The sequence below is a fragment of the Haemorhous mexicanus genome, chromosome 7, assembly GCF_027477595.1.
Source record: "Haemorhous mexicanus isolate bHaeMex1 chromosome 7, bHaeMex1.pri, whole genome shotgun sequence".
Classification (NCBI taxonomy): Eukaryota; Metazoa; Chordata; class Aves; order Passeriformes; family Fringillidae; genus Haemorhous; species Haemorhous mexicanus.
The window spans coordinates 40711630-40731516 of record NC_082347.1 but is presented as its reverse complement, the minus strand read 5'-3'; the positions used below and the strand labels follow the sequence as shown (position 1 = coordinate 40731516).

General features: G+C 44.7%; 1 protein-coding gene across 5 annotated transcripts; it reads right to left on the bottom strand.

The window, feature by feature from the left end:
• Window positions 1–1258: 1258 nt before the first annotated feature.
• MKI67 (marker of proliferation Ki-67) lies at window positions 1259–19333 on the bottom strand. 5 transcript variants are annotated; one of them, XM_059852230.1, is made up of 17 exons: window positions 19230–19311; window positions 18055–18168; window positions 17182–17263; window positions 16985–17100; window positions 16566–16635; window positions 15953–16031; window positions 13803–15245; window positions 13262–13500; window positions 12283–12676; window positions 10414–10529; window positions 9848–10019; window positions 9625–9759; window positions 8637–9250; window positions 7569–8576; window positions 6705–6777; window positions 3402–6380; window positions 1259–2660 (listed from the first exon to the last, which is right to left on the bottom strand). In XM_059852230.1, the coding sequence occupies exons 2-17, from the start codon at window positions 18144–18146 to the stop codon at window positions 2527–2529; spliced, it is 7746 nt and encodes a 2581-aa protein (XP_059708213.1). In that variant the 5' UTR covers window positions 18147–18168; window positions 19230–19311; the 3' UTR covers window positions 1259–2526. The 5 variants fall into 5 exon arrangements, with proteins under 5 accessions (XP_059708213.1, XP_059708210.1, XP_059708211.1 ...); XM_059852227.1 differs by having other exon boundaries at window positions 7569–9250; window positions 19230–19333; XM_059852228.1 differs by having other exon boundaries at window positions 7569–9250; window positions 15953–16016.
• Between the last annotated feature and the right edge of the window lie 554 nt (window positions 19334–19887).

Sequence of the window (19887 nt, the reverse complement as noted above, 5' to 3'; positions counted from 1 at the left end):
AGGGAGATCCCTCCCATTCCTACAGAAGCAGTGGGACACATCCCCCAGGGAGATCTCTGCCATTCCTACAGAAGCAGTGGGACACATTCCCCAGGGAGAGGCTCTGCCATTCCTACAGAGGCAGTGGGACACATCCCCCAGGGAGAGGCTCTGCCATTCCTACAGAGGCAGTGGGACACATTCCCCAGGGAGATCCCTCCCATTCCTACAGAAGCAGTGGGACACATTCCCCAGGGAGATCCCTCCCATTCCTACAGAGGCAGTGGGACACATTCCCCAGGGAGATCCCTCCCATTCCTACAGAGGCAGTGGGACACATTCCCCAGGGAGATCTCTCCTGTTCCTACAGAGGCAGTGGGACACATTCCCCAGGGAGATCCCTCCCATTCCTACAGAAGCAGTGGGACACATTCCCCAGGGAGATCCCTCCCATTCCTACAGAGGCAGTGGGACACATTCCCCAGGGAGAGCTCTGCCATTCCTACAGAAGCAGTGGGACACATTCCCCAGGGAGAGCTCTGCCATTCCTACAGAAGCAGTGGGACACATTCCCCAGGGAGAGGCTCTGCCATTCCTACAGAGGCAGTGGGACACATTCCCCAGGGAGAGGCTCTGCCATTCCTACAGAGGCAGTGGGACACATTCCCCAGGGAGAGCTCTGCCATTCCTACAGAGGCAGTGGGACACATTCCCCAGGGAGATCCCTCCCATTCCTACAGAGGCAGTGGGACACATTCCCCAGGGAGATCTCTCCTGTTCCTACAGAGGCAGTGGGACACATTCCCCAGGGATCTCTCTCCCATTCCTACAGAGGCAGTGGGACACATTCCCCAGGGAGATCTCTCCTGTTCCTACAGAGGCAGTGGGACACATTCCCCAGGGAGATCTCTCCTGTTCCTACAGAAGCAGTGGGACACATTCCCCAGGGAGAGGCTCTGCCCACCTTAGAGGAGACTGCCCAGGATTCCTGCTCAGTCTCCAGACCAACTCCAGCGAGGCACCCGGGGAAGTGGCAATGAGAGGAGACAATTCCTGAATTTTTAGTACTAGAGAAGGAGAATTTGCTTCAGGAGATGTTCCTCAAGTTTAAGTTTATCCACAAATTCCATCTTGGGGAGAAATCTCAGCTCTGGAGGAGAATTGAGGCATTTAATGTGAGCTGAGTTTTGTTAGATTTGAACTAGGACCAAACCTAAAAGTGACAGATCTGAGTGACTGGAGAAAAAAAAAACCCAAACAACTTCTTAGAACCAGAAAAATATTCCTGTGGATCCCTGTATTTCCCAACCATGGCATTGCTTACACAGAGGAGACAGTTTTGATTTTAGGGGAGATGGGAAAATTTTACTTTCCCCAGGGATTTCAGGGTAAAGTTTTAGGAATGTCTTGATTGGGAAACAGGGTTAAAAAATCCACAAAAAACCCAAACCAAAAGACCCCCCCCACCATAGAATATTCCAATTCTCATATTGAGCCATGTGAAGTTTAAGGGAAAGTACCAGATTCTGCACCTGGATGTATGGACAGACTGGAATTTTCACACTAGAATTAAGTAATTAAAAAAAAAAGTGCATTATAATTCAATAAAAACCCTCTGTGCATATGGGTACAGAACACTCCACATGGTAAAAAACAGACAAGCAAAAAATCCAACCTAAATTTAAAAAAATTATAATATTATATCAGTTTTGAGGTTTGGAGTCTTAGGGTCTTTTCCAAGCTGAACAATTCCAACTCCAACTGCTCTGCTGCAGAACCACCCCCAATGCCTCACACCCCACATAAACAAAGGATTTTAAGTCAGGTCTAAAATCTGCACGAGTTTGATGCCCAGGCTGAATTTTCTCTGTTTCTGCATTTAAGAAGCCTCAAGCCACGAAGACAAATGATCTGTAAAAAGTCCTAAAAATTCTGTCTCCAAACCACATCAACCACCGAGGCTGAACCTTAGAAATGACCTTGTAAGACAGCAGCAATTACTCTTAAGCATTCTTAAAACCAAAAAACCAAACAAGTGCCAAACTGTTTACAAGTTTAATGACTTCAGAACCTGCACTTTTCAATACAAATTTAATTTTTTAAAAAAAGTTATTAAAAATTTAGCATAATACTTCTGCTAATACAACTATTTTTTTTAAAGAATATTTACAGAACTCCAACGAAAAATAAAACTTAAGCATAGGAAAATTTCAGCAGAAAATAGCTTTAGCTGGCAGTAATATGGCTTCCTGATTGTTGTACTGATCAACAGGAAAAAGGGGAGAAACACTAGTAAAACAAAATGTAATTTATGTTTGCAGCTTTGCACAAGCACCCCATGGTTTAGGAACCACCACACACTGGCAAAGCTACTAAAGAAATATCTACTGCCTACCTGTAGACACATTAGGAAATATATGTTGTAAAGCAACCATGGAATTACCAAAAATCTTAGCTTAAAATCAGAGTGCAAATCAATTCACATTAAAAAAACCTGTAATTGGAATTACTGAATTGATTTAAAAACTGGTGCTGGGACTCCTAAGGCTATTTCCTTGTTCTTGTGCTGGATCTTGTCCTCCTCTCCATCCCTCCAGTGGTCTGAGCTGCCCTTGCATCCTCTGCTCCAAGTTTAGTTTTGTTTCTTCTTCCTCTTTGGAGAGACCCATTTTCATCATTCCCTATTTGCACACGGAGAAAATGTCAATTTGTATCATCAATCAAACATTTCCCACAAAATTCCATCTTCACCTACATTGTTTTGAAAGGAAATGTCCCCAATGACAACATTCCAAAGATTACATCTCTGAATTCAACAAACCAGATACCAACCCCACACTCCTGCACATCCAATAGCCTTTAAGTTGGATCCCTGAGGACTCACAGCTATTTCTGAAAGTAGGTTAACATTAATGAGAGCACCAAAACCAATTAGCTGCCGTTTTAGCTAAAATTCCTTCCACTGATATGTAAAACTAAAAGAGAACCAACACCAAAGTCCTGCACAAATGAAAACAGAGGAAGTTTTATGGCAGGCAATTCCTTGCTGTAGCACTAAAGAGTTGGTGTCATTTCTACTTCAAGGCATTCATTTGATAATATTTTCCAATTGGGAGTTTTTAAGTCAAGCTGAAAACTCCAGGGAATATTTCAGGTGGCAGCAGGACCAGGGCAGTGATTGTCCCCCTGCACTGGGAGGCACCTCCAGGGCTGTGCCCAGTCTGGGTCCCTCAGCTCAGGAGGGGCTGGAGTGGGAGCAGGGAAGGGAAGGGAGCTGGGGAAGGGGCTGGAGCCCCAGGAGCAGCTGAGGGAGCTGGGATCTTGGATCTTTTCCATCAGCAGCCCCAGAGCTCTGCACACCATTGGTGTATCTACACAAACTCAGCCAACCTTAGAGAAGAGAAAGCCAAGCCTTGCCTCACCTGATTTTAATTTTTTGGGTGGCACATCCTCTGCTGGCAGCTGGCACTTCCTTCTGCGAGAGGTGGGGGCTGCCTGGGGAGCAGGGTCACCCTCCTGGCCCTTTCCTGACTGATTTTCTTCAGAACCAGTGGATGCTCCACTCCAATCCCGAGTTCCCAGAGTGCTGCCTTTTCCTGGCAAGTCACTGCTTTCATGGGGAGAAGCAGCAGTAGCTGCCTCTAATGACACCTCCACCTTCCTCCTGTTGTTTCTCAACTGCCTTGTTCTTCCTTGGCATGGATTATTTTCTGGAGATGCATCTTCACTTTCTTGAAGAATCCTCTTCTGACCTCTGCCTCTGGGCAGGTTGGGTTTTCCCCTGAGAGAAGTGGAAATTGTTTCTTCAGAAGCGGAAGAAGCTGTTTTCTTCCTGCCCACTCTTGATGGATTTTCTTTTGCAGGTGGAGCTATGTCCAAAAGTTTACCTTTTTCTTCAGGAATTCTGTCTTTGCCATCTTCTGGCAAACCCTGAAGTGAGGAGGGACTAAGAGCCAGTGAAGTGGTTGCTTGCACCAAGCTCCCTTTTACAAGCTCTGTATTTTCTTGGGAAGAATTGTCCAAATTCTGGTTAGCTTTCCCATTGTTATTTTTTCTGCCACTTTGTTTTGACAGGACCTGGTTTCCCTGAATACAACTTTTGGCTTCTACCAAGGGGGCAGTCTCCTTCCTCCTGCCTCTTCTCAGTTGATTTTCTTTTCCAGGTGGATCACAAGTTTCTAAGGGAACATTCTGCTCTTCTTTGGGAGCTTCTTCTCTGTCACCTGCCGGCGACCTGCGCTTCCCTCGAAGAGAGATGGAATTGGCTGTGTGTGATGCCAGAGCAGTTTCTTTCCTTCTGCCCCTTCCTGGTGGCTTCTCCTTGGCACAGGACACTGCTTCCAAAGGCACACTTTGGTCTTCCTGAGTACCCTCATCTTTAGTCTCTGACAAGTCACATTTTCCATGGAGAGGAGTTGAACTTCTTGCCTCTGCTGCTGGATCCATCTTTTTCCTTCTGTCCCTTGCTGGTGCACTCACTTTTGCCTGTAAAGTTTTATTACCCAGAGCTGGATTTTCCTCTTCTCTCTGTGCCTCCAGCAGCCCACGTCTCGTTCTGACAGAAGGAGATCTGGTCTGTGGTGCTGCAGCCACCTCACGGCTCCTGCCCCGCCTCGGTGGATTGTCCTCTGCTGAAGAGGGAGCAGCTTCCAAAGCTGATCCTGGCTCTTGTACAACAGCCTCATCTTTCCTAGGATCTGCACTTAATGTTTGTTTTTCCATGAAGGCAGGACTAGCTTTTTGTGGGATGGAATCAAGTTGTTTTCTCCTGCCCCTCCTTCCCTGTGAAGGAGGATTTTCAGAACTCTCATGTTGATTATCTTTGTCAGTCATCCCTTCATCACCCTCAGGTAAACTTTTTCCTTCAATTGCTTTGGAACTGCTTTCTTCAAGCTGAAAATTAACTTTTTTACCTCTTCCTCTTCTAGTCACCACTGCATTTCTTTGTGCTGGATTGCTCTGCAGGATTCCAGTTTGCTTTGCTTTAAGTATTCCCCGTTCATTTCTCGTCCTCCTCCGAGTGCCCTGAGCAGGACTGGCACTGTCTGCAGCAGGGACTGATGGGGCACTTGGGCTGGGCTGCTCCTCCCTGCCTTGGGCTGCACTGACACAAACAGAGCCCACAGAATCCTGCAGAGAAGATTCACCCACTTCTGGTTCTGACTTAAATTTGGGAGTAACTGGTTTTAGGTTGTTCACAGTCTCAGTAAATTCCTCAGCTCTTTGCTCCAAAGAGTCTTTTTTGCCTCTCCTGTTTCTAGCCCTGTTTGCTTCCATGTTCTGAGCACTGACTGGCATTTTGTTTGTCTCTGCAGAAGGTGACTCTGCCTTTAATCTTCGAGCTGCCTCTGTTGTATTTTCCTGAGCATTTTCTGTTTCATATCCCTGAGATCCTTTCATCTTATTTTTCACGTGGGATTGTGTTTCAGCATCAGTTTCAGTTGATGTTTCCTCAGTTTTCTGAATGTTTTGTGTATTTTCAAGTGCGACCCCATGAGTGTCAGCTTTTATTTCAGCTGAGTGCCTTCTGTTTCTAGTACTTCTAAGAGACTTAACTCTTCTCTCTGTTGCCTTTAGTTCAAGCTTAGTGCCATTTTCAGATTCTTGTGCTGTGACAGCCTCAGGAGCTTTGTCACAAGCCTGCTCCTGTCTTTGTGAAACCTTTGGGGACAGGTCTTTACGAAGCTTTCTGGTTGTTCCATGAAGGTCTCCTGGAGAAGCTGCTTTACCTTGGTCATTCCTTGCTCGTCTCCCTCTTCTTGGTGGAATCACTGGTTCTGTGTTCTCCTCTCCTCTGTGCCTCCTCCTCGGTGACAGGGGCACTTCTTCACTCTCCTCCATCCCACTGTCAGCAGCTTTGCTATCAGGATTATCCAAACCTGTTTGCAGCTGACAGATTTCACTCTGAATGTTTCCAGGTCCTGTCTTTGTGCCTGGATCATCTTCAGTTTCATTGGTGCCACAGTCCTGCAAACTCTGTTTGGTATTTGCAGGTGCTTTTTGTAGCACTGAGGAATCTTCAACACGAAACTCCAGATTTTCATTTGGATGTTTTAACTCCTTCAGCTCTTTCCTTTTACCTCTCCCTGGTCTCTGAGCAGCTCCAGGTGGTTCCACGGATGAAACAATGTCAAGCCCTTGCTGATCAGGGCACTGTGGAACCACTTCTTGCATGCAACGCTTTGGCCTCCTTCCTCTTCCCTTGTTTTCAGCTGTGATCACTCCCATCTCCTCTTGGGTGTCAGGACTCTGCAACTCCTTTAAACTCACACCATTTTCACTTGGCTTTGCTGCAGCAGGAGGCACAGCCCTCCTGCCCCTTCTGGGTCTCTGGGTAGGCTGCTCTTCACCAGCTGAGTCCTTCTGTTGGGAATCTTCACCTTGGGAAACTCCTTTCTCTTCTAGAACAGGGCAAAGAGCACAAACACAAATGAGACATGCCTGTGCCTGATCAAAGCATCTGTGTATTTCCATTTCCCTCACAGAGGCATCTTGCTCAAATAAATAATAAAATAAATAAAGAAGTATTAACCAATTCTTAGATTTAAGGTCAGGCTTCTGACTGAAGTTGTTTAATTTATTTGGATAGGTCAAAGGGAAAAAATGATCTTAGCTCAGGGAATAGCTGGGCTTACTGAGAGAGGTTTGAACAACGTTTGAACTTCATGGTATCATTTATGATTTTATATATTCATTATTCCTCTAAGCAAAATACTTGTTCTTACCATGTTTACGACTGGAATTAGAACCAGGAGGTGAAATTTCTCCCTGAGAATCCGCAACATTTACTGATCTGACCTAAAGGAATAATAAAATCACAAATAAATGCATGTCTGACAGGACAAGAACTTGTGGAGCCAACCAATACCAGATGAATGTACAGCAATGTTTATAAAAATGTTTGTGAAACCCTTTTCCTTACAAATTAGATTAATTAGTCTTATAAATACATCATCCATTTATCTGATATAAGCCCACAAACATAGCAAATTCAATTCTTGCCATCTAAAGTGAAAGACAACATTGTGGAGAGGTTGAGAAGTGCCTAAATAAGTGCTCAAAGGGAATCAGGGGTATTGAAGAGAAATTGAGTGTTCTGTAGTGTTTTATTGTAGTTCTAAGCACTAAGCCCAGGGATATTATGGAATATGAGAAACAAAATAATTTTTTCAGGAAATGATAGTGGCAGTGATGCCAGCACATCTCCACTGAAGACCAAGATTCTCCTCACAATAAAAAGCAGCACCAGAACAAACGAGGCTGGGCACAGACATCACCAACCCTGACCCCACTGATTGGAGAACTCACTTCTCCTACCTGTAATGGTCAGTGTGGAATGGTGAGTGAGATGCTGGGAATGTCACTTTTAGATTAACCTTATCACTTTTATATCAAGCCTGTTTTTAATGATACTTAAACAACCTTAAAGCACTGGTTTGTGACAGGTCCTTTCAAATAAACACAAACAAATGCAGCAGTCCCTAAAAAATGTTGCAAGATAGAAAGTGTCATACTAGAAAGTCTAAATTAATTTCAAACACAGGTTTCAAAGTCTAAAAACATCCTTTCCAAAAGTTGAAGTATTTTACCTTCATTTCCTCTGGGGTACCAAACATTTCAGTCACTCCAGCGTAGTCCACTTCAGAATCAGAAGATTTCTGCCTGGGTTCTGCCATGAGCCTTTGCAGCCCCACAAAATCCTCAACTGGCTGGTATTTCTCTTTAGGAGACCTCATCAATCTCCTAATTCCAAACATGTTTTCCACAGGCTCCACCTTCTCCTTTGGTGTCTGGAAAATGCGGCTGATGCCAACCATGTCTTCCACGGGCTGGGATTTCAGCTTTGGGCTTTTCTTGGTTGAAGTCACACCTGGCACAGCTTTTACTGCTTCCCTGCTCTCTACTGGAGTCTCCAGCAACCTTTTCAAGGCAATTTCATCTGTGACTGGTTCCAGCTCTTGCTGAGGGGTCCTCAAGAGCTGCTTAATGCCTGACAAAGCCTCCACAGGCTCCAACTTCTGCTTTGGGGTCCTCATGAGATCCTTGATGCCTGACAAAGCCTCCACAGGCTCCAACTTCTGCTTTGGGGTCCTCACGAGATGTTTGATGCCTGACAAAGCCTCCACAGGCTCCAACTTCTGCTTTGGGGTCCTCACGAGATGCTTGATGCCTGACAGGTCCTCCACAGGCTCCAACTTCTGCTTTGGGGTCCTCATGAGATGCTTGATGCCTGACAAAGCCTCCACAGGCTCCAACTTCTGCTTTGGGGTCCTCACGAGATGCTTGATGCCTGACAGGTCCTCCACAGGCTCCAACTTCTGCTTTGGGGTCCTCATGAGATGCTTGATGCCTGACAGGTCCTCCACAGGCTCCAACTTCTGCTTTGGGGTCCTCATGAGGTGCCTGATGCCTGACAAAGCCTCCACAGGCTCCAACCTCTGCTTTGGAGTCTTCAAGAGCTGTTTGATGCCTGACAAAGCCTCTACAGCCTCCAACTTCTGCTTTGGGGTCCTCAGATGTTTGATACCTGACAGAACCTCTGTAGGCTCCAATTTCTGCTTTGGGGTCTTCAAGAGCTGTTTGATGCCTGACAAAACCTCTATAGGTTCCAACTTCTGATCTGGGGTCTTCAAGAGCTGTTTGATGCCTGACAAAACCTCTACAGGCTCCAGTTTCTGCTTTGGGGTCTTCATGAGCCTCTTGATACCTGACAAAACCTCTACAGGCTCCAGTTTCTGATCTGGGGTCTTCAAGAGCTGTTTGATGCCTGACAAAACCTCTACAGGCTCCAGTTTCTGCTTTGGGGTCTTCATGAGCTGTCTGATGCCTGATAAAACCTCTACAGGCTCCAACTTCTGCTTTGGGGTCTTCAAGAGCTGTTTGATGCCTGACAAAGCCTCTACAGGCTCCAGTTTCTGCCTTGGGGTCTTCATGAGCCTCTTGATACCTGACAAAGCCTCTCCTGGTTCTGACCTTTGTTCAGGGGTCCTTAAAATCTTCCTTTTGCTTGACATGACCTCAACTGGCTCAATTTTCTGCTTTGGAGTCCTCCTTTTACTTCCTGACTTCAGAGATGCTGGTTTTTCTGGAGTTACTGCCAAACTATCCACAGGATCTCTGTGCACAGCTTTTCTCTTTTCAGGAGATTTTGTGGCTATTTCATCCAACATAGATGGACATGACTCCTCTCTCAGAAGGTGGAATATGCCTGGACTCTCTTGCTTCTGCTCTGAAGCATCTGAATTATTTAATGGTGACACAATCATCTCTCCTGAAACAAGCAGTGGACTTATGTCATTTGGAAAATAAATTAAGCAGAAAACCCAAACATTTTAATTGCTGCATAGTAAAAACAAATCAAATTCAAATATACCCTTCCAGAAATCAAAATCCAAACATGTGCATTGGGCATTCAGTGTTGGAATGTCTCATCAGCAGTTTCAACTTCCATACCAAACAGAATTAATAATAAAATATCCCACTCAGAAACTAACTGGAACTACATTTTCTTTTAATACCTGGTAAATCCCAATGGTTCCTCTCATGGGCTGCTAGATGCTTCACCTAAGTTAAGTCTGCCTAGGCTGAGGCTGCTGCTTACACAGATTATACCCAAATATTCTTTTTTTAAAATACCAAACCTACCAGACTCCTCAGGAGTGTGCAAGTCAGAAATGTCCCCTGCAGCCCATGGTGGTGTAACATCAGCATTCTGAGCAGCAGCCAAAGGAAATGTTCTTCCTCCCTGATTTTTTGGGGTTTGGAACATTTCAGACACCCCTAGAAATGACATTTGGAGAAATGAGCAGATGGTTTGACAAAAGAACTGCACAGCAGGCAGACAAAGCAACAGACTTTGAAATCTCACCTGTGAAACTTTCATCCATATCCATGTTTAGCTTCAGCTTGGGATTTTTTACCACTTTAGGGACCTGTCCAGCTGACCTGACTGTGGTGGAATAAGCTCTGCCCACAACTATGGTAGCAGGTGACTCTGCATGACCTGTGCTGAAGTGACCTTTTATCTTCTTCTCTGGAGTCTGCAGAGGGAAAAGAAAAAAAAGTTATTAAACAAAGATTCATGGTGGAAGAGGTGGCCAAGCTCCTTCCATAATTTCTCATCAGTCATGGTTAACTGGGAGGCTCCAGAAGGCTGGAGAATGAGGGTTGAAGGTCTAGCCAGCCTGAGTTTAGGAAAGGCAGGTCCTGATTTTTATCATCAGAGGATAGATTCCAAGATCTTGGAGGTCTTTTCCAACCCTAATAATTCTGTGATTCCTTTTGTACAAACCTCCATTTCCCACATGCTGTGGGACACACTGACTCCCAATTTACATCACACCAAGAGCTCAGCTTCTCTATCAAAATCCATACAAGCTGCTTGGTGGATTTGTAAGAAAATAAAACAAGGCAACACAAAACAGACCAGGATACCTTTGGTGGGTGCTTTAATCTCTTCAGGGCTCTTCCTTTACGGACAGTTTTTTTAGCAGTCTTTGGCTGTGGTCTTGCAATCCCCAATTTTACCACTTCTGCCCAAGATTTTGCAACTAGAAGAAGAGGAGAAAGAAGCAATTTAACTCTCAGCTGTGTAAATGGAAGTTCAATTATTTCTTTATGATTCCAATACATTTTCTGCAGTCTGGCAGAGGAAAGTGACTGTTATTATCTGATAACACCTGAAGTGTTCTCTGAAATATTCTCAATTTGAAAATCCAATTTCAGCTGAAGTTTAAGAAGACTCCAAGTACCCAGTGTGGCTTTCCACACCAAAACAATGATCTTCACAGTGTCAAACACAGCTCAGATCCTACAGCTGAACACTGACCCAGTTCCTTCCTCTCTCTGTTGGAAGGAACTCATTTTTCCCAACAGAAACTTGCCATGAGCTTTTCAGCCTCGTTTATTATAGATGAGCTTTACTCTGGTGAGATTTAACAACAGAAATGGTTTTTAAGTGAAGTTGCTTTCACCGTCTTCCTGAGGAATTTCAGTTATTTATCCTGAATTTAGATCTATACAGACAGACTTCCCATAATTTTTCTTGTATCACTTTCTCCTTGTGACACACTCCCAAAATTCCCAAAGCAAGGTTATCTTCATCACAGCATCATTCTGTACACAGCAGAGGGAGCAGGGAATTACAGCTGTGGAATAAATGAAGCTGGAAGTTGTAGGACACCTGCCTTGTTTACTTCAGGAAAAAAAGCTACCAGAACAAAGGGATCATATAAAAAAAAAAACTTTTAAAAACAGAGATAAAAAGGAGAATGCTGTTCCTTTTCCATCCAAGAAAAGGATGCTGTTATTCTCTTGTCAGAATTGCTATGTCAGTCTGTAAATAAAAAGAACTTTGAAAAGCTGACATTGCCAGGGTGTGCAGGATGCAGAGGAAAATGCCAAGCATCCAGGAAATTATCTGAAACAGCTCTGGAAACAGTTTTATTTGGATCTGAAATTTTTAAGAGCTGTGATGTTCTTTTCATATTACAGAAGGAACTGATGCAGTGATATTAAAAAGCACATTACAGAGGTGGTGAGAAATGGAATGCCACTGGTATTTGTCAAGAGCTCTGCTGCCATTAAAATGGACAGAATAATAAAGTAATAAAAACTCCTGGGTGAATGGGGAATTTGACTTTGTCAAACTGATTTAACTGTTGAAAACAGGTGACAAATACACCCTACTTCAAAGTTTATTCAAAAGTCAAAACTTGAAGAACCAGAACTCCCCTATTACAGTTTCCAGTACTGCCAAAACTATTTCCAATCAGTGCTCAACACTGGGAATTCTGAAGATTTGAAGGTAACACCCAGTTATGATCCTATTTTTTATGTCTATCACTTATGTTCCTCTTTGAGTAGTTAAATACAGCCCAGCTCCTGGACAAAGTTTGTGAGCCTTGTATAAAAAGAAGGCACAAAATAACCAAAGTGAAGGTGCATTGCTATAAAAGATTAAGTTTTTCAAAACTAAACTGATGTGATAAACATGGTTAAGTTTAACATTACTTGACAGATTTTAGACATCATGACTCTAACCTTGCAAAGAGAACATTAATTTTACCATTTTTAAACTTCTGAACATTAATATTTGTCTTTAATTATGCTTACAGATGCTTTAATAAATTTGCTTTATGAACAAAAATATGCAACACTTTGCACTTCCAATAAGGCCAGCAGATTTCAGAAGATTCACCAATTATCTGGTGGCTTCTGCAGAACAAAACAAGCCTTTTCCAGTGTGGGTCCTGTATTTTAAAGCATGAAAATGAGTATTAAAAATTAACTATTGAAACCAACCTAATAAATTGGCACTGGAGGCACCACTTCTCCTCCTGGCACTGATGACAGCCACAGCCCCACCTCTGCTCCTCATGGCAGAGCCCTTCAAGCGCAGCTGGGCACCTCTGGCTGACCTGGCAGGTGTCCCTGTCACCAAGGCTTTGGCATCTTGGGCTGCAGGGGAAGATTTTGGGGTTTTCCCCTGGGCACCACTCTTCCCCTCTGGATCCATGTCTTCTGTGCCAGCATCCTTCTCCTCTGCAATTGGGAATGGAGTGGGGGGCTGGGAGATGGAGAAACGCCCTTTCCTGAAGGGGGCTGGAGAGCCTGCAGGGGTTCTGGGAGTTGAGACAGGGCTTGAGGCACCTGGGGGCTGCTGGCCTGGGGAATTTTTGGGTGATTTTTTTTCTTCCTAGAAAAAACAAACAAACAAAGAAAACCCCCCAAAACAAACCAAAAAACCCAATTAGTGAATGGAGGATGTTTCCTTCTTTTGAATGAAGTGATCAGTCCAGGCAAACCCTGCCTGAGACTTGGATTTTACTTTTTCAGGAATGATAAATGATTTCTAAACTGTCAATCAAGTCTGGGCTAAGTTTGGCAGGAGGGTTTACTTTACTTTTGATCCTCACCCTTTCCCATCCTTACCCTTCATCCACCCCCAGCCACCAATTAAATCTTTTTATGTCCATTTTAGTTTCAGATTGATTGATTTTAAATTTTTAGCCTGATTTTTCCTTGTGTGTTTTACCCATCCAGTAAGTAGCAGAGTGACCTTGCCAATGAACTTGGTTGTACCTTCACTTTATAATAAACCTGTTTTAGCTGATGATTCCTTGAGCATCCCCAAACACTCATGAGTGACACCAGCACGCATCACACAAGGGTTACCACTAATTTTGAATTAATAAATAATAGAATAAATACAAATATAATAGAATTTCTAAATTCTGATCACAATAATGGACTCAGCAGCTTGATGACTCTGAACATTTACCTGATCTATCAAGTGCTTCAAGGCCTGAGCCTTTTTGAGCACAGCCCGAGGAGAGTTTCCATGGGGTAAGCTCCTCCTGGCAGGGAGGGCTCCTCTTTTCAGGGGAGAGTTGGGAGGCAAACTTTTATCAAAGAGTTCTGGGCTCAGATGGCCACCAAAGGACACTCTCTTTCTTTTGCCCAAAGTCTGAGGGAGGGTTTCACCACTTTTCCTCTTCTGAGAGATTCTTTTTTTCTTGCCTGAAAAGAACAATGGAAATGATTTTTAGATATCCAAGAATCCAAGGCAGCACTTTAACCTTTCCTTGTGCATTTTGAAGTTGGAAACAAAACCCAGAGAAACTTACCTTAAAGGGAAATAAATTAAATCCAGGATATTTTATACATATTGTGTATTGTTAAGGTCAAAGGTAACTCCATGATAAATATTTTTCAATTAGTGTCAGTAATTGGTTCCACATTTTACCCAGGGAGAATTCTTAGGAAAGTGCTACAGAATTTCTCTCATACAAAAAACAAGGCAGGGAATCCAATGTATTTACCTGAGTCTTCTCCATGCAAGAGGCCCAAAGTTTTGGTTTCTGAGCCAGGCTCAGTGTCCCCCAGCTCAGCAGCACTTCCAGGAGATCTCTTGCCTGATGGTCTCCGAGGTTTTGTAGCATCTTCCAAATCCTGGTCTTGGTGACATCTGTCCACGGCCAGCTCTGCTGGAGTTCCACTGGCTTTTCTGCCTGGATTGTGCTGTTCCTGAGCAGTGCTTGTCTCCAGTGCTGTTTCAGCCAGCACTCCAGAGCTCCTTTGCCTTCCCCTTTTCCTTCCAGGTGTCTGACCAGCAGGAGATGCCAACATTCCTTCTGCAGCCAATGCCTCTGAATGGGCACTTTTGTCCAAGAATTCTTTACTTTCCCTGCTGCTTCTCCTGGGACTCTTGGAATCAGAGAGAGAGGCAGGGGTTTCACAATGCCCCACCTTTGAGTTATCCAGGTTTGCCTGATCCCAGATTTCTTTCAGCACCTCTTGGGCAGCTTTTCCCGGTGTCTGTTGTTTGCTGCTTCGTCTTTGCTTTAAGCTTTTCTCTTCTGGCAAAGGCACTTGTGTGTTCTCAGTTCTGCACACTGGGTCTTCCCTTGGAGCTCCAGCTGGGATCTCTGGAAGTGACTTCAGTTTCAGTGACCCACGCCGTGGGGTCCTTGGAGTGCCAGGATTTCCAGGATTCATGCCAGTGCTTTTTCTGGGAGGTGACACAAGAAGAGACCGAGGACTCCTCCTCCTGGGCGTTGGTGTGCTCAGCACACACGGACCTCCTCCAGAAGCACTGCAGCTTCTGGGGCTGCACACTGTCCCCTGAACTGGACAGTCAAACCTCTCGATGGAGCACTGCTCCAGCAACACCAGGGAGCTCCTGCGGCTCTCCTTGCTGGCTCTGAGTGTAGCTACAGCACCTGTGGATCTGCCTGGTGTCCTTAATCCCTTGGGATCCTGCAACGGACTCTGACTGGTATCTCCTGACACCTCCTCTGAAATGGGAGCTCCAGGACTCCTGCTAAAACTCCTGCTGGGAGTTCTCCCCCCAGGTGACAGCCGCTTAAACCCTGGGCTGTTTTCTTCTTCTCGTCTCACAATTATGCATTTTTCAATATTTCCCATCCTGCCTGATTCCCTTCTTTTAGCCTGGCTGCCCAGATCCGAAAGACAGCTCTGGGATGAAATGGCAGCACTTGGTTCTGCCAGAACACTCCCAGGGTCTCCTTTTGTAGCTTGCTGAGAGGAACTTCTCCTGTGCAGAGGTTTTTCCACTTTCAGCTCATTTTTCACACTTTCATAGAGTTTACTAAAGGGAGACATTTCATTTTGCTTTTTAAGAACACGATGTATTCTCTGTGAAGATTTGGGTGTTTGGAGTTTGACAGGGAAAGCTTCAGGAAGATTTTTCTTTGGAGTTTGTTTCTTTTCATTGGCATTTTTTTCTTCACACTCAGCATTATCTACAAAGAAAGCAAAGCAACACAAAAATACAGATGCAGAGTTACTTTAAAATTGCAGAACTACAAAGAAAAGTTCCTTAAATACAGACTAAAATTCCTTATTTTCCCTCCCAAGGGGGAAGATCCAGGTCAGCAAAGATCTTCCTGGTCAACCAGGATCTACCAAAATGAACACCTGGAAGCAGCTGGGACTTTTTGCTTAGGGACAAAAATCTGTCAGAAATGATAATAAAAAGCCTTCTCTGGAAATCAGGATTGTTTAATACAAGAAGGATGGGAAGGGTGAAGTCCTGGCATTTAAGCAGTCTATGGTTTATAATTATCCAGAATTAGCTGCTCTGGATTGTTCTGTTTCTATAGGAAACAGTTCCTGTAAACAATTATTTCAATATATACCATGTACCTTCAAAATTATCCTTGTTTCAATTTTTCATTAGGAAAGAATGCATGAGATAATGCAATATTTGCTAAAAAAAAGGTGTAGCTGTAGGTCAGCAGAGCAGTTCAAGTTAAGTTTTAATGTCTAAGGTGAATGCACAGCATGTAAACACAATCAGACAATCACTGACACAGCAAGGTGCACTCAGATTGGAAAGTCTTTAAATGCCTTTTCCTCCCTCTTTTAACTTGGGTTTAATTCTAATGCCAATAATAAATGCAGTTAAGAGGACAAAAGCAAACAAAGCCCTCATAAAACAGGCACCAACCTGAAGCATCAAGACTTTTAGCTCCTGGAGGTTGTTTGTGTAATAATTCCACTTCTGCCACCTGCTGAACATGAAGAACCTGTAAATTTGTACAACATTACAGCAGAGCAACAAATATTTCATACTTCAGCTTTCAATTCTACACTGAAAAAACCTATTTACAAGAGAATATTCACTGTTCCTAAACAAGCTTTAAAGTATTCAAATTAAATCCTTGAACTTTTCAATATTTAACATTGGCCAATACACTTGAGGCCCTAGAGGGAAGTTTATCTTGTTTTATCATTTAAATTCTGAGCTGTCAAAGCAGCTGTAAAATAAGAATAAAACCACTTGAATCTCCCCTTCTTACCAAATCCAGTGGAAGATTTATAGCTCTTAGAAACATCATGAATTATTAATTATCTATTACCAAACACTGGCAAATTTCTGACTAAAATTTACTATGTTTTTCAAAGTATTTATCAGAAAGAGTTGATTTGAATTTTAAGACAAAAAAGTAGTTTAGGGCTGGAAAGTTACTTTTAATAAGAAAATAGGACAAGGAAATATAAAATTCTGCCACTACTACCAATATATTTTGCAAAGAAAAAACCCACAGCCACAAAGTTACCTGCAGAGTTTCATCTTTTGGAGACCTGGAACGCTTCCTTTTCGGTGTTGATTGCAGAGGATATTCAAACCTGAAAAAATATTTTAAAATACCATTTTTTGTCATGTAATTGATGACTCAGTTCTGATTACTAAGAGGAATGACCTAGGAATAGTTGCCCCCTCCAACAATGCACACACCTCCATTTGGAAGGCTTTAGCAACTTAAAACCACTTTAAATTTCCCCCTAAAACAAATTCAGAATGATGTCTCTAAATTTAATCTTTACTGATTCAGTTTAATGTAATATAAGCGATAAAAAGATAACTTTTAGCAATCCTGCCTTCTGCTGAAGCCCTGTAAGGCTTTGTAAAGAAGTCAGAACTAAATTTCTTTCATTTCCACTGTAGAATCAAGTAACTGAAGAGCCTGGCACCCACCTGAAAGAACGGTCGATAATGGTTAACACATCTCCGTGCTTCAGGGCAACAGGCTGCTCCAAGCACGCCCCGTTCAGCTGCGTGGGGTTCACTGAGCTTAGATTGGTCAGGACTGCCTGGAAACCAAACAGAAACCTGAGTGAGCTGCAGGGATGCAGCAAGGCAGTGCATGTTTCAGTGCAGCACCAGCAGCTCACCTCCTTGTTCTCGTTGATCTCGATTTTGCAGTGCTCGTTGGACACCCAGGGCAGCCGCATGCGGATGTCACACTCTGTTTTCCTGGGGGAAGCACAGGTTCAGTTCCACACAAACACTGGCAGAATCAGGGCATTTCCCAGCATTTCAGCTAGTAACGGTACAGCAGCGTGATGTCTCTAATTTAAAGGAAATTAACTACCTAAGTCTTTTTAAACCGGTACAAAATAGCAGCTCACACTCCTCCAGCACCAGAGAACTGAGATCAGAAACACAGAGAAACACCCAAACTGGAAAAAGCAGATCACAGCAAGCTGAGACAGGACTACAGCACAGCTGGTGCTATGGGATTAACTTCCTCCAGAGCTTCCTCAGACTTGTGGAATATTTTTAGACAAAATGAGCTGTGAAAGTCATTCTCAGGTTTACATTTCTGACCTGAGACTGCAAATAGGTACCTGGGCCTTGGTCTCACCTGCAGAACCATTTCCACCTTCTTAAAAGTTATTAGTGAGTTAAAACGTGTTTATAAATGTACAGACTTTTCCTTTCTGTCCTTTTCTGAAGCTAATCTCCAAAGCTCTTGACTTGCTGTTGGTCTTATCACTTAACACCTTTAATCCTTTCTCCTGATTTCCAGTGGCCAGAAACTTAAAAATCAATCAATCAATCAAAGCAGTTCTGGCAAGGAAAGGACAAAAAGCAGGAATAAAATAAAGTTCAACTTTCTATTCTTACATTAACCATAGTCCAGTATCACCTTCCCTCCTCTGCACAACATTCCTAAACAGATGCTTATTTTTGTAAATAAGCATTAAAATACATGATCTGCAGAAAGACAATCATTATTTCAATGTATGCAAGCAAATTCTCACCTTCCAAACAAACAAGAAGTTGAGGTGAGTGGAAAAACAATTCCATCAGTCCCATTCCTTTTAATGACAACGATTGTTCCATAACGAGGCATCTTCAAACGTAAGGAACCTTACCTATAAAAAACACCCAGATTACTTATCCTAATTATGATTTACACGTTTATGAGAGTAAATGGATGTAAATTTTTATGCTTTATTTTGTACCAGCGATGAGATATTTTCCAATAGACAGCAATGCTGTTTATATGCGTTTCTCTGCGTAAAAAAATAAGGAATATGTTTATATAAATTGTCAGACTAATGTTGGTATTCAGGTGGCTTTTGTCATCCATCATAACCTTGGAAAGCTTCAGGAGCAACAGAGATTTTATCCCATAAACAACTTAAAAACTCACTCCTCTTCACCTAAATCTAAATCTTTTAGTCTCTTACCCAAAGGGAAATTCTCAGATTTGGATTTAAAACAGGGACCAGCTGATTGTAGTTCTATTCTCCTGGGAAAGGAGGGGAGAGCGGCAGAACAGCTGGGAAGGGGCTGGAGCTTGGGCAGCCCCTGTGCTCCGTCGCGACCGTGCACAGATCACGACAGGAGCACTGAACCGGCATAAAAACCCCAAACCCACAGCGCAAGAAGATACCCTTTCATATAATTCATTATTTAATGTATAATTACAATTACCGTAAGCGATCCTCAAAGAAGCATCTTTATTATCACTCTATTTGAAAGCAGCAAGGTAAAACAAGGCAATTAAATGCAGTTAAGAGAGACTCTCATGGAATTTTTGAGTGGGTTTCATGCGATAAAACACTTGTTGGCAACGAGACACTACTTGGAGGGGAAGCCGGCGGTCCCTCAGCCTTTAGGGCACGCAAACATTCGAGGTCCTGCACCTGGAGCGCCCTGGCCAGGGCAGCCACCAGCTCCCACAGGCCAAACAAGCCACAGGAGCTGAAGAAACCGAAATTGTAAGCCCGGGCTTCAGGCGGTCACAGGACAGGTAAGCACCGGGGGAGAAAGGGGCAACAGCCACCATGGCATGGGCCTAGAGCCACGGTGGGGGAGTAGGTGGCAGCTGAAGCGGGGTGCCAGGCAGCCCAAATCCTCCCCGCCGCAGCCGGCACCCCAAAGCCATGTCCCCCCGGCCCTACTCCCCTCCCCGCTGGCCCACCCGTACCTGGGTCAGCCGGAGCGCTGGCGGCCACTGAGGGGCCCCGTGTGGCGGCGTCCGACGCGCGCTCCCGGCACGGCGCGGCGCCGACTGAGCCCTTCCCGCGCGCGCGCGCCGACCGCCGAGCCTTCGCACTACGCCCCCCCTTCCGCCCCGCTGTATCCCTCCGCAAGGCACCAAAACAGAACCCCCGGGAACGGTGCAGACGGACGGACCGGGAGCCGCCGCCACCGCCCGCGCCTTCCGGCAGCAGCCATGGCGGCGGAACAGCACCGACCCCGCCCGGCCGCGACAAGCGGCACCGGGCAGAGGGACTCTTTTAGCTTTACCCCGTACCGGATCGGCGGAAGCAGAAACGAACGCACCGCGCGGGCCGTTGAACATTCGAAAAGGAGCGCGGTGGCCTCTAATTGGCGGAGGGGGCGGTGCGCCACTCGCCGCGCAGCCAATGGGAAGCGGCGAGGGCGGTTTGAGTTCAAACGGAGGCACCGCCCCGTGGAGCCGCTCGCGCCTCAGGCGCTGCCCAGGAACCACGGCGGGACCGGCCGGTCCCTCACGGCGGGACGGGCCCGGACACGGACCTGGCACCGCTCCTGTGCTTGTACCTGTGCCTGCATCCGTACCTGTGCCCCCTCCTGAACCTGTGCTTGTACCTGCGCCTGCA

Coding starts and splice junctions, on each gene's coding strand:
- MKI67 (XM_059852227.1), bottom strand. CDS start 18,146: ATGCCTCGTTATGGAACAATCGTTGTCATTAAAAGGAATGGGACTGAT. Junction 10,530..12,282: donor CTCCAGTGCCAATTTATTAG/GTTGGTTTCAAT, acceptor CTCTTCTTCTAG/TTGCAAAATCTTGGGCAGAA. Junction 10,020..10,413: donor GATTAAAGCACCCACCAAAG/GTATCCTGGTCT, acceptor TTCCCTCTGCAG/ACTCCAGAGAAGAAGATAAA.